We start from the raw sequence: 12,466 nt of genomic DNA, 5'->3' as shown, positions 1-12,466 counted from the left end.
ATGGTGGTGATGGGGAAGAAAATGGAAGGACACTACATTCCTGCAGACAGGCCATCATTGCAGACTGTTTGTCTGCAGAACAGATTGAGAAAGCCATGCAAGTGAGAGAGTTATGTAGGTATACTGAGTATCTGATAGTTTGAATTAGTTGAAATAGACTATGTATGTAACAGAGACAAAATAGAAAGGAAGTTGGGATCTAATTGCATAGGATTTTGACTGCTGGACAAGATGTTGGAATTTTATTACGATCAAGCCTGGGGTTTAGGAATATTATTTTTGGTGGTATTGTATTGTGAATAAGACAGAAGAGCTAGAAGTGCAGTCATGTAGATAAAAGATACAAAAATGAGACTCTAAATTGAGACATGAAAATGCATAGATGAGAGAAGCACTGTGGAATTGACAGGATTTGACAAAGGAATAAAGGAATTAATAATTGTAAAGGATTCAGAGATTCTGACTTTGCAGAATGATCCTGTGGAATCAGTTTCACCACTCTGGGCCCCAGTCCTACATCTATAAAAAACATTAAATTAGATGCTACTTAGTGCACTATAACTGTATGATTATATAATTTTGAGGTTTTGTGCTTGAGAAGTAGTGGAGCAGGGAGGGATATTAACGCCATTAATAAGAGAAGAAACACAGAAGAGGAGCTAACTTTGAGACTGAATTTAAGACATTTTGCAGACCATGCAGACTATTCATGATCATCATGCAGCTGACCTGCACATCTAAGATCAAGAGGAAGGTCGGGGGTGCAAATACATAGGAAAAAGAAGCTGGGGCTTGGAAGAGAGAAAGAGACATAGAATATGAAGAACAAGAGAGCCACACACTGAACTTTGGGCACAATATTTAAAGGGAGGGTTGAGAAAAGCAAGCCAATGAGAGCCTAAGATTCTACATAGGTTCAGGGAGGAAAGAAGATGGTGAATAGTGTCAAATGCTGTATAGAGGTTAAGTAGCAAGAACAGTGAGAGGCCACTGGATTAGTCATCAGTGGGCGATTTGTATTCTTTGAGAGAGCAGTCTCAATGGGTGGGAAGTAGATCTTAGGATCACTTAGGAGCAGGTAGAGGGTTGTCACTGGCAGAGAGAATTCTTGGGGCAGGAATGTGACAAGAGAGACATACGAACCTTTGTATGGAGAAAATGGAGTAGAATTGGGAAGAGTGTCAGAAGAAGGCAGTTCCTCAAAGCAGCCTGAGTAATGGGAAATAAGGCTGTTGCATGGACATTAATGGGTTCAGCGGTGGTGGGGGAGGGTGTATGCCTCCAACTTGAGGGCTGCCCTACCCCCACTGGGTGCTGTCCTACTGAATGGTTCCAAAGAGTAGTAGTAATTGTAGAAGTAGTAGTAGAATTGTAGGGCTGTAGAAACCTTTCAGATGAACGTAGGTTATGAAGAAAGAACCTTACATTGTTCAGGACAATTCACAAAAGAGAAATCAGCTTCCTTACTGATCCATAACATAACATAGCAATCAAATTTCTCTCTAGTAGTTAACAATCCCACCATAACACACTTGCTCTCTCCTGCTTCTCTTCAAGGAAAGATGCTCCAGATACTTGCACTATATCCCCCCCCCCTTTTTAGAAATATAATGTAAAAGAACTGAAAGGAAGCAAAGGTAACTTAGAACTCCTAAATTTCACAAGTTATTCAAAACAGCACTGGTAATAGCAAGCCTATTTATGAAGCAGTAAGATATATTCTGCTTGTACTGCTTAGGCTTAGTATCCTCTGCAACATGTCCAGGACTTGGCCTCTATGTGGCTCCTGTCTGGACCTGACAAGGAACTAGATATGGTTGCTAGACAATTGTTTCCTGAATTCTGGTTAGTTTGAGATCAATGAGCAACTTGCCTTTTTCAACTGGGATAGAGTTGCTGGGTGGGTGTCAGGGGAGAGAGTTGCTATAAACTTTGTTTCATTTTGTTTTATATTATTTTTTTTTCTAATTGTAGAACTTGTATGGTAATGAAGAATTACTACTAGAGAGAGATAGATAAGATAGGGAAACCTTGGATCCCGGATAGGATTTCTGGCAATGTCTTTTCTCTGCCTCAGTTATATACCCTATGCTACCTTAAATCAGAGGCTGGGTTGGTAGGGTGGAAACAGAAAAAAAACACACTATTGATTTTACTTCCATTTTCTAAGCCACACTTTGGGATAAACTATTCATCTTTCCATCATCATCAACTATTTATTTTGAGCATTTACCAAAAGGCAAAAAAAAAAAAAAAAGAAAGAAAGAAAGAAAGAAAGGAAAAAATCTCAGTAGCTCTCTTAGAACCTTCCCTAGGTGATGCAGAGTCAGGAACAATCACATAGTTATGGCAGCTTCCTTCTCTCAATCTTTTTATATAGGTGAAGTCAAAGTACATTGAGCATCAAGTGAAAAAATGTATAAAAAATATGCAAGTTTGCAAGGTGTATTTGAGAGAAAAAAGGCAGACCTGTTTGTTTTGCCTAGAGAACTAGGGGTAGGAAGGCAGGAAAAGAAAAAACTAAGTGGGGTTAAAACCTGATTTTGTGTATGAATCTTAGGTCTTTTTGCACTAGCTTGTAAAGAAACTGTCTTCTCCCCTACTAACTACTTCCTTGGGTCTCTGTAGACCTGCAATCAAGAAAGTATCTGTTGAAAACTCAAGTTTGACCCTGCAAAGTGCCATAATCCAAAAAGAACTCTGTAATTATCATCGTCTCTACTTTTTCTCCTCCTATTCGCTCACAGCAATATCAGGTTTTGTCCCTGCTTCTCTGATAAAACTGTCCTCGAAAGGTAAAAATTCCCCAGCTATTAAATCCAGTGGTCACTTGTTGGACCTTACCTTACTCCTGCACTCTCTCTGGCATTTGGTATTATTAGACATGCCCATCTTCTCAGCACACTCTCCCTTTGGACTCTTATGTCACTATTCTCTCTAGCCTTACTATCCATCTACTCCTCTCAGTTCCGAATGCTATTGCTATAGTTGAGTCCTCATTGTGGCATCTCACTGTGGTTTTGATTAGCATTTTCTTTTTTTAAAAAAGATTTTATTTTATTTATTTGAGAGAGAGAGAGTGAGAGAGAGAGCACAAGAGGGGGTAGGGTCAGAGGGAGAAGCAGACTCCCCGCCGAGCAGGGAGCCCAATGTGGGACTCGATCCCAGGACCTCGGGATCATGACCTGAGCCGAAGGCCATTGCTTAACCAACTGAGCCACTCAGGCACCCTGATTAGCATTTTCTTAATGGTCAGTGATGTTTAATAGATTTTCATGTATTTGGTGGTCATTTTTATATAATTTCTGGAGTAACATTTATCCAATTCCACAGGTACATATTCAAGAGAAATGAAAGCATATGTCCAAACAGAAAACCTGTACCCAAATGTTTATTGCCCATTTAAAAAACTGAGTTGTCATTTTGCTGATGAGAAGTAAAAGTTGTTTTTACATTCTGAATACTAAACCTTATTGGATATATGATTTGCAAAAATTTTCTGTTTTGTGGATTGTCTTTTCAGTTTCTTGATGATGTCCTCTGAAGCATAAAAGTGCTTAATATTGATGATGCCCAGTTTATCTGTTTGTTCTTTTCTTGTACTTTTGGTCGCATATTTAAGAAATCATTTGCCTAATCCAAGGTCACAAAGATTTATGCCAGTTTTCTTCTAAGAGATTTAAAACTTTAGCTATTATATTTAGGTCTTTGACCCATTTTATATTAATTTTTGTGTATGGTATGAGGTAGGTATCCAAATTTTTTTTTTTTTTTTTTTTTTGTGCATGTGGCTCTGCAGTCTTCCCCGTCATCTGTTGAAGAGATTATTTTTTCCCCTCTCAACTGAGATGCCTTGGCATCTTTGCCAAAAATCAATTGACCATATGAATGTGAGGATTTATTTCTGAACTCTGTGATATTCCATTGATCTATATGTCTGTCCTCATGCCAGTACCATACTGTCTTGATTACTGTAGCTTTGTAATAAATATTGAAATTGGGAAGTGTGAGTCCTCCAAATTTGTTCTTTTTGTTTAAAAATGTTCATTTCTGTATTAATTTTCAGATCATTTTCTTAATTTCTGCAAAGAAATCAGCTGGGATTTTGTATTGAACCTGTAGATGAATTTGGAGTATTGCTGTCTTAACATTAAGGTTTCCAATCCATGAATATGATACATATTTTCATTTATTCCGGTTTTCTTTAATTTCTTTCCACAATTATTTGTAGTTTTCAGAGTATGAGCTTTGCAGTTTTGTCAAATTTATTCCTAAGTTCTCTATTCTTTTTCATGCTATTCTAAATGGAACCTTTGATTTCGTTTTTTTGTTTGTTCACTGTGACTGTAAAGAAATATAGTTGATTTTTGTATATCGACCTTTTATTCTGCAGCCTTGCTGAACTCATTTCTTAGTTCTAATAGTTTTTTTGTGGATACCTTAGGGTTTTCTATACATAAAATTATGTCTTTAATTAATACAGATAGTTTTACTTCTTCCTTACCAATCTTGATATCTTTTATTTCTTATTTTTATCTAATTGCCTTGGCTAAGCCCTCCTGTACAATGTTGAAATGCATGAATAGAAATGGTGAGAGTGTCTTGTTCCTGACCTTGGGGGGAAAGCATTCAGGTTTTCACCATTAAATACACTAGGTGTGGATTTTTTTTTTTTTAAGTATAGTTGACACACAGTGTTACATTAGTTTCAGGTGTACAACTAAGTGATTTGACAGGTTTATATATTATGCTATGTCCACCACAAGTGTAGGTAGAGGTGTGAATTTTGTGAGTGTTTATCAGAAACACTCTAATTTGTTGAGTGTTTTATCAGAAAGGGGTGTTGAATTCTGTCAAATGTCTTTCTTGTATCAATTGAGATGAGCGTGTGGTCTCTTTTATTCTACTGATGTGGGAAGTTACATTGATTAATGTTCAGATATTATACCAACCTTGCATTCCTGGGTTAAATGTAAATAAATATTTCTTAGATTGAATTCATAATGAGTAAATTATTTGAGGATTGGGTAAAAATTAATTCAATAAATGGCCAGAGAAACAAGACTGGAAAATAATTTCCATATTAAGATAATAACTAGTTAGGAATCATGGAAACTTTGGAAGTACAATTGTTATTGTGAAAAGATTAAAAGAAGATTGTAAGAATATAAATTAATGCGCTTTACCATTCTTTGAATCCTCTACTTTTCCTTTAAAGTCTGGAATTAGATCTTCATAATATTCTGGATTTAACAAAATTTAACAACCTGTCTCAAATATCCCTACTCTATAAAAATTACTGTAATGCTTTCGTCATAGATTTGCTCCATCTTTTCTATTTTTATCTCCCTCCCTCCCTCTCTTTATCTCACTCTCATACACATATCCTTTCCAAGTGTTGTCCTAAATAAGAGTATCATTGATATCTATCCTTCTTGGATATTTTTAAGTACTTACACGAAAATGGTATCAATTGGGAGTATAGTGATATTTCTGATCTTCTAATCAGCTTCCACCCTTACTGCTGTTAAAAAGACCCTCATAGACAACCACAAGGACAGAAAAACTTACTTTTAATTATGACCCCAAGAATGATCAATATCTCAATTAACAGGGACAAGGGCTTCATCTTCTCCTAAGCAGCTCCTCCTCACTATAACACAGGCAGAACTAAGTGGCTGACCCACAAGCTTCCTCTTTTCAGGTCTGTTGGTGGGGGGGGGGGGGTCAAGATTTGGTTGCTAAGCAACCATTTCCTCACTCTTGGGCCAATGAGCTGCCAGGAAATTCCTTTCAACTGGAATGAAGGCAGTTCCTGAAGAAATCAGACTATGGGGAGGGAGCCAAATCTAGTTTGCTACTCTGGTAGGAGATAAGGGGTAGGTTTGAGATAGGTAAGAGGCAACTCTTACCTTTCTTAGGAAAGGAAGAAACCAGAAGTCCAATTTGTACATGTCCACAATAATGTGCAAATAATATTTAGAGTTGCTAGAAGTTCTTATTCTTATTTTACCTTCAGCAGTGCAAGCTGCACTTAAATGAAAACACAATTAAGTATATGAGCCGACCTGACAGCATCCTGTACTCTAACATCTAAAGGCTATGGTGGACAAGAAACATATAGACCAAGTCTGCTTTGGTCCCCATCTGGGTGAAAATGTTTATCTTCTGTTTGAGTAAGAAACTGTTGACGTTTTACTGGGACAAAGGCAAAAAGTCCCAGTGATGAATGACTTTTTTTTTTTTTTTTTGGTCAATGACTTTTTAAAAAAGGTATTTCATTACACTTTCATTAAAAGGTATTTAAAAACACCTTCGCTATCTTTAACAATATGGGCATTTCATAAGTGGGTACCCTCAAGGTTAGGGCCAGAAATGAAAATTAATATTTAGGTAAAAGCATGGAAATATTAAGACTATCTAAGGAATGGAGCTAGCTGAGAAAATGATGCTGAATATATGTTAAGCTTTTAGTTTTACGGGTAATTACTTCAGAAAGAAACATATTTATTGCTTTGAATTTCCAGGTTTACTCCCTTTATTAAGTAGTTTCCCAATGCTTTAATCTTTGTTTTCTTCTTATAGGGACACTTGTGATTACGTTTAGGGCCAACCATGATAATACAGGATAATCTTCCCATCTCAAGATCCTCAGTCATATCTGCAAAGTCCCTTCTGCCAAATGAGGTAACATTCATAGGTTCCAGAGATTAGCTCCTGGAAATCTTTGGGACCATTATTCAGAATAGTCCTTAGTACATTTTCCTTTCATCAAGGGAGTTCAAATGGGATTTTCCTAACTTCTGTACTTTTAAAAAAATACCTAAATTGATTTAAACTCTTAAATATCATCTGTTAAGCCTTCTCCAAATAATCTTTTTTTTTTTCATTCCCCATTTGGATCTAGATTTATTAGCATCTTTCAGGAGATGATTTTTCTTCCTACTTTTACTGAAACTGAGCTCACCAGACTTGTCTTCCCTCTACTTTCTTTTTATTTAAAAATTTTTTGAATCTCCATTCATCACAAAAGATGAAATGCCCTTTCTATATACTACTTTTGATTCTATCTACATTTACTTTATCTTTTTCTGGTATTTCTGTCTAACATTTGTCCTTCTTTTCTCTCTCTCTCTCTTTTTTTTTTTTGTTTCAATCTTTTGTCACCAGCCTTCTTAATTTAAACACTTTTCATTTCATGTCTCAGAAAAATTTTACCTTGGCTTTGGTATCCTTTCAACTTCTATCTCCTCTAATTATTCTTTAGCCTCTAAACATGTCAAAAAATATTTCACAATCACTACTTCTTGTTTCTCTCACTTCTTCAATTGTTTTTATTTTCACTGATTCACATAGACTATAAATCCAATGGTCTTTTCTCAGTTCTCATCCTACTTGATCTCTGTGAGATATCTGACATTTCTGACCACAAACATCTTGAGAATATATTATTGGTTTCTCTGGAAACTGAATTGCAATTATTTTTCTAATTTCTTGAACACAATTTCTCACTCATTCCATCACTCCCTCATTCATTAATTTTTGAATAGCTACTGTATGCTAAGGATGAATGGTCACTCTCCTTCAGGCATTTGTTAATTTCATTTGTTATTTCCTTTCTTAGCTTCACATTAACACTATGGCCTCTCCAATGTAACCCCTTTTGGTCTCATGTGCTCTTCCTTAGTTTTATCAACATCTCTGTATGAATAATGCTCATTTAAAGTTTTTCTCATTCAATAATTTTTATTGAGAACCTATTATGTGTCAGGCATTGTGCCATTCTCTGTGGGTAGTGAGCAAAAAGATATATTTCCTGTCCTCAGAGAGTTTTTAAGTCCAGACTGAAAGATAAATATTAATAAAAGAATCACTAAAATAAATGTATAATTACAAAGTGTAAAACATGCTTCATAGGAAAATAAATTAGCAATGAGGGCATATAAAAGAAAACTGTGGGTAGAGGTCAGGTGGGGTCAGAGTTAGGGAAGGCTTTGCCAGGGAATGATTTTTAGCCTAAACTCTGAAGAGTACGAATGGGTCCACTAAGCAAATCATGTCTCAGGTATAGTGGCAAACATGTGAAAAGACCACATGGTATGAATAAGATGTGTTCAAGGAAGTGAAAATCTCTATGGTTGGTATGATTGGAACCAGAGATTGAGTGGTGGGGGTGGAGCAGAATTGGTAGGTGATGGGCACTCCATTCTTAATGATTTAGTTTTTATAAGACTGTAGTAGTCAGCTTGCGCTGCCATAATAAATGCCATAGATTGGATGGTTTAAACAGAAGAATTTTTAAAAAGATTTTATTTATTTATTTGGCAAAGAGAAAGAGAGAGAGAGAGAGAGCAAAAGCAGTGGGGAGCGTCAGGGAGAGAGGGAGGGAGAAGAAGGCTTTCCCCTGAGCAGGGAGCCCGATGCGAGGCTCTGTCCCAGGACCCTGGGATAATGACCTGAGCTGAAGGCAGACGCTTAACGACTGAGCCACCCAGGCACCCCAACTGAATTTTTTTCTCACAGTTCTGGGGGCTAGAAGTCTATGATCAGGATGCTGATATTGTCAGTCTGGTTATGGCAAAGGCTCTCTTCCTATCTTGCAGATGGCCACTTTCTCACTGTGCCTTCACATGGCAGGTATGAGGGGTAGGTGTAGGAGGGGGAAAATAATTGCAATTCAGTTTCCAGAGAAACCAATAATAATAATATATATGTATATATATATACATATATATATGTATATATATATACACACACAGAAACACACCTTCCTTTTCTTATAAGGCCACAGTCCTACTGGATTAGGGTCCCATGCTTGTGACCTCATTTAAACTTAAGTACCTCCTAAAGACCCTATCTCCAGATATAATCACACAGCCAGCTAAGGTTTCAATATATGAATTTTGGGGGAATACAATTCAGTTCAGAGCAAAGAACACCAAAAAGTCATTGAACAATTTATACCAGTGAGATGACATGATCACATTTGACGAGGTAACTCCAGATGCAGGGCAGAGAATGGACATATGAGGGGCAAAAGAAGACATGGGGGCAAGTTAAGAAGCTTTTTGTAATAGTCCAGTTAAATTCTTACTGAGTAGTGCCATTGGAAAGAAGAGCAATTCGAGAGTGATACAGGAGATAAAATTGAGACGATATAGCAATTCATTTGAAATGAGAATGAAGTTGTAAGAGGTATCAGGGATGGTGTTTAGGGTTCCTAACTGTTCAACTGAAAGGGTGATGTAGCCATTCAAAGAGATAGGGGACCCTGGAAGAAATCTAAGTATGGAGGAAAGTTCATGAGTTCAGTGTGGTACATGGTAAATTTTAGGTACTTTTGAGACATTAAATATTGATATTTAGTACTCTTGTATCATAATGGTATTTTGTCGGAATAATTAATACTTAATGTTGAAACACCCTCTAAATACCAATGCTTTAACATAATAAAGTTTTTTGTTTATATCACAGCCTGATGTGGTACTCCTTGGATCCCTGAAATACTCCTTCAAGCAATGATTCAGGGAGCCAAGCTCCTTCCTTCTTGAGATGCTGTCTGAGATCACCATGGAAAGAAAAGAGAGAATATGAATGAGTGTACAGAGGATTTAATGGTTAGGCTTGGAAGTGGCATATATCACCCTTGCCTTATAACCCACCCAGGATGCAGTCACATGTCCTATCAAACTTCAAGGGATGCTGGGAAATATAGTCTTCCTACAGGTCAAGAGAGAGAAAATTGTGTTAGTGAACATCTCTGTCACATTTCCTAGGTGCTAGTCACTTTACGTGTTTATTTCATCCTCACACCAAAGTAGATACTATATTATTATATCCACATAATAATTAAAAAAGCAAGATGTAGAGACTGAGTAACTTGCCAAGAGTCACATAGCAATAAGGGTGAACTTAGGATTTGAATCCAGATGGTCGAGTTTCAGGTGCCTTTTAACCAGTACATAACACTGCCTCTTAAAGTTGATATTGAATGGTAGCATGTATAGGTTGAAAATTCAAGAAGAAATTTTTGCTGAAGATAATTTTTGGGAGTCATTGGTATAACTTAGGGTTTCCCAACTTTAGCAGTGCTGAAATTTTGGCAGATGATTCTTTGTTGTGGGGGTTGTTCCATGTACTTTAGGATGCTTAACAGCATCTTTGACCTCTGCCCACTAGATGCCAGTGGCACTCTTTCCAGTTGGGACAACCAAAAATGTCTCCAGACACTGCCAGTGTCCCCTGTGGAGAACTGCCCCTGGTTGAGAATCACTGTTATACCTGAACCATGAGTATGGATGAAATTATTCAAAGAAAAGGTATAAAGTGAAAAGAGACAAAGGGCTAAGACTAAGTCTTAATGAACTCCAAAATGTAATGGCTGAAAAGAAAGACGGGCCAGTAAAGGAAATTAAAGGAATGGCCACACAGGTGGAATCTCAAAAGGGTGAGAAAAATTGAAGGAAAAGAATGCTGCAAGGAGGAATGAGAGGTTGAGTGTTAAATGCTACTGAGAGATCTTGTAAGAGAAAGACTGAAAAATGTCCATTAAATAGCACATGAATGTCACTGTTCACCTTAATAAGAGCTGTTTCAGTTGGTTAATAAGATAGAACCCAGAAGAAAGTGGACTGAAAAGCAGAAAGTGGGATGTAAGGAAATTGACACAGCAGGTATTGACAACCATTTGAAAAGGAAGGAGAAGCAGTAGTTGGAGGGTGTTGTGGAATCACAGGAGGAATTTTTTTTTTTTTTTTTTTAACATGGAAGAGACTTGAGAGTTTCAAAGTTGATGTATGGTTCCAGTTCCTTGAGTTCCCATGAAACAAAGAATAATCAGTAGCATAGTGTAAGGTTCCTAAGAAAGCATAGGTGGACTCTAGGCTGGGGCGGAAACAGCCTCTCTCGTAACAAAAGAGATAGTGCCCAGGCTGATGCAATTTCCTGCAGACACTTTACATGTAGTATTTCTAAATAAGAACTCAGTATATTTCTCATAAAATCTGCAACTGCTCCTGGATTGCCTAATATTATTAATAATACTGCTATTCTCTTCCTAAACTATTCCATGAAACTCTTATCTTCTCTCTTCCTCATCCTGTTCCCAAAATCTATTCCATTACCAATTTTTATCGATTCTACTTTTGTAATGTGTCTTGAATCAGAGCCCTCCTTTTACTTCCATTGCCAAAAAATAAGTGCATATTTTTATTACTAGCCCAAGTGTCACTTCCTTCTTGAAACGTTCCTTATTTCTCCCAGCAAAATTCACAATATTAAAAGAAAAACAGAAGCAGAGACAATGTTAAAATAAAAATTATTAACTTACTATGTCATGAATCATACTCATGAGTGTCCTGTTACTCAAAACATTTTCTTTCTTTTTTTTTTTTACGATCCTTAATAGGACCTTCCTTTTTTTCTTTTTTTCTTTTTTTCTTATTAAAAAAATGTGTTGCAAATATTAGCTCTTACACACCTGGCTTAAGTACTGCACAGAAAACATGGCAACCCCAATGGTCAAATAAATGTGGATTCACTACCTCCACCAATCAGCCTTGTAGATGGTCTGATATTTAGAAATGCAATACATTTGGGGGAGGGAGTTGTCAAACTTCCTCTAAATTCTAGGTCACCCTACTCTTGTGGTGGACTGGATATTCAGAACACCAACAGATTAGTATTACCCAGAATCAAGCCAGCCCTTTAGTTGAAGCAACTGGAGGAACAAAAGGGTAAGATGACTTGGCTCTGGTTGACACCCACTAGAATTTGCTTTGATGTAAGATTTTTGTTTCCAATATAACATTTTGGTTGCCCACTACTAAGTTCCTAAAACCCTGGTTTGGCACAGTTTGTCTTTGCTCTTTCCAAACTTCACCACACTCCAGTGAAAACTGTAATTTTTACTACAAGGTTGAGGAGCTGATTGCGTATGGTCCGGAATTATTTCCCAATCCTCTCTCTTCTTCGGGTTATATTTACTCACCAAGAAGAAAGCTTCAGATTATCTGGAAAATCCATCCAGACGGGTCAGTTAGAGCAAACATGGACAGTTCGCGTTGATTCATTTCTCCTCCCACTTTCACATCCTCCAGCTGCAGAGGCAGCTTTCGCCCGCTGGTTCGCCAGGCACCTCGCACACCTGGCCCTATAGGCCACGCCCTCAGTTTCTCATCGCGCTGCGAAGCCGGGGCAAGCGCCAGCAGCCTCACGCTCCTCCCAGTCGTCCGCTCCACGCCCCGCCCCCCTAACGCGAGGCCATCTCCAGCCCCCTCGCGCCCTGGCCCCGCCCCTCCAGCTCCCCAACGTCCTCGGCGTCTGGCCCGAGCCTGCGCCTGCGCGTGCGCCCTGAGGCCGAAGTAGGGGCGCGCGGTGACTGGAACTCGGAGAGCGGCGGGCGGTGCAGCCAATGGGAGGCGTCGCTGGCTAGCGGCTGGGAGGCGGGGCCTGCGCGGGTGTTAGG

The 12,466-nt window shown here is 38.1% G+C and overlaps 1 protein-coding gene across 7 annotated transcripts in view; it reads right to left on the bottom strand.

Moving 5' to 3' along the window:
* SEL1L2 (SEL1L2 adaptor subunit of ERAD E3 ligase) overlaps positions 1 to 5,704 on the bottom strand; it is a 144,765-nt gene extending 139,061 nt beyond the window's left edge. For all 7 annotated transcript variants that reach the window (XM_027620604.2, XM_027620606.2, XM_027620609.2 and 4 more), the window contains exon 1: positions 5,572 to 5,704. In XM_027620604.2, the coding sequence (XP_027476405.2) occupies positions 5,572 to 5,629 (58 nt within the window). In that variant the 5' untranslated portion in view covers positions 5,630 to 5,704. The remainder of the gene's footprint in view (positions 1 to 5,571) is intronic.
* Positions 5,705 to 12,466: the final 6,762 nt, after the last annotated feature.

This window comes from Zalophus californianus, chromosome 8 (assembly GCF_009762305.2).
Source record: "Zalophus californianus isolate mZalCal1 chromosome 8, mZalCal1.pri.v2, whole genome shotgun sequence".
Taxonomy (NCBI): domain Eukaryota; kingdom Metazoa; phylum Chordata; class Mammalia; order Carnivora; family Otariidae; genus Zalophus; species Zalophus californianus.
Note: the sequence above shows the minus strand (reverse complement) of the source record. Positions and strands in the feature narration are given on the sequence as shown.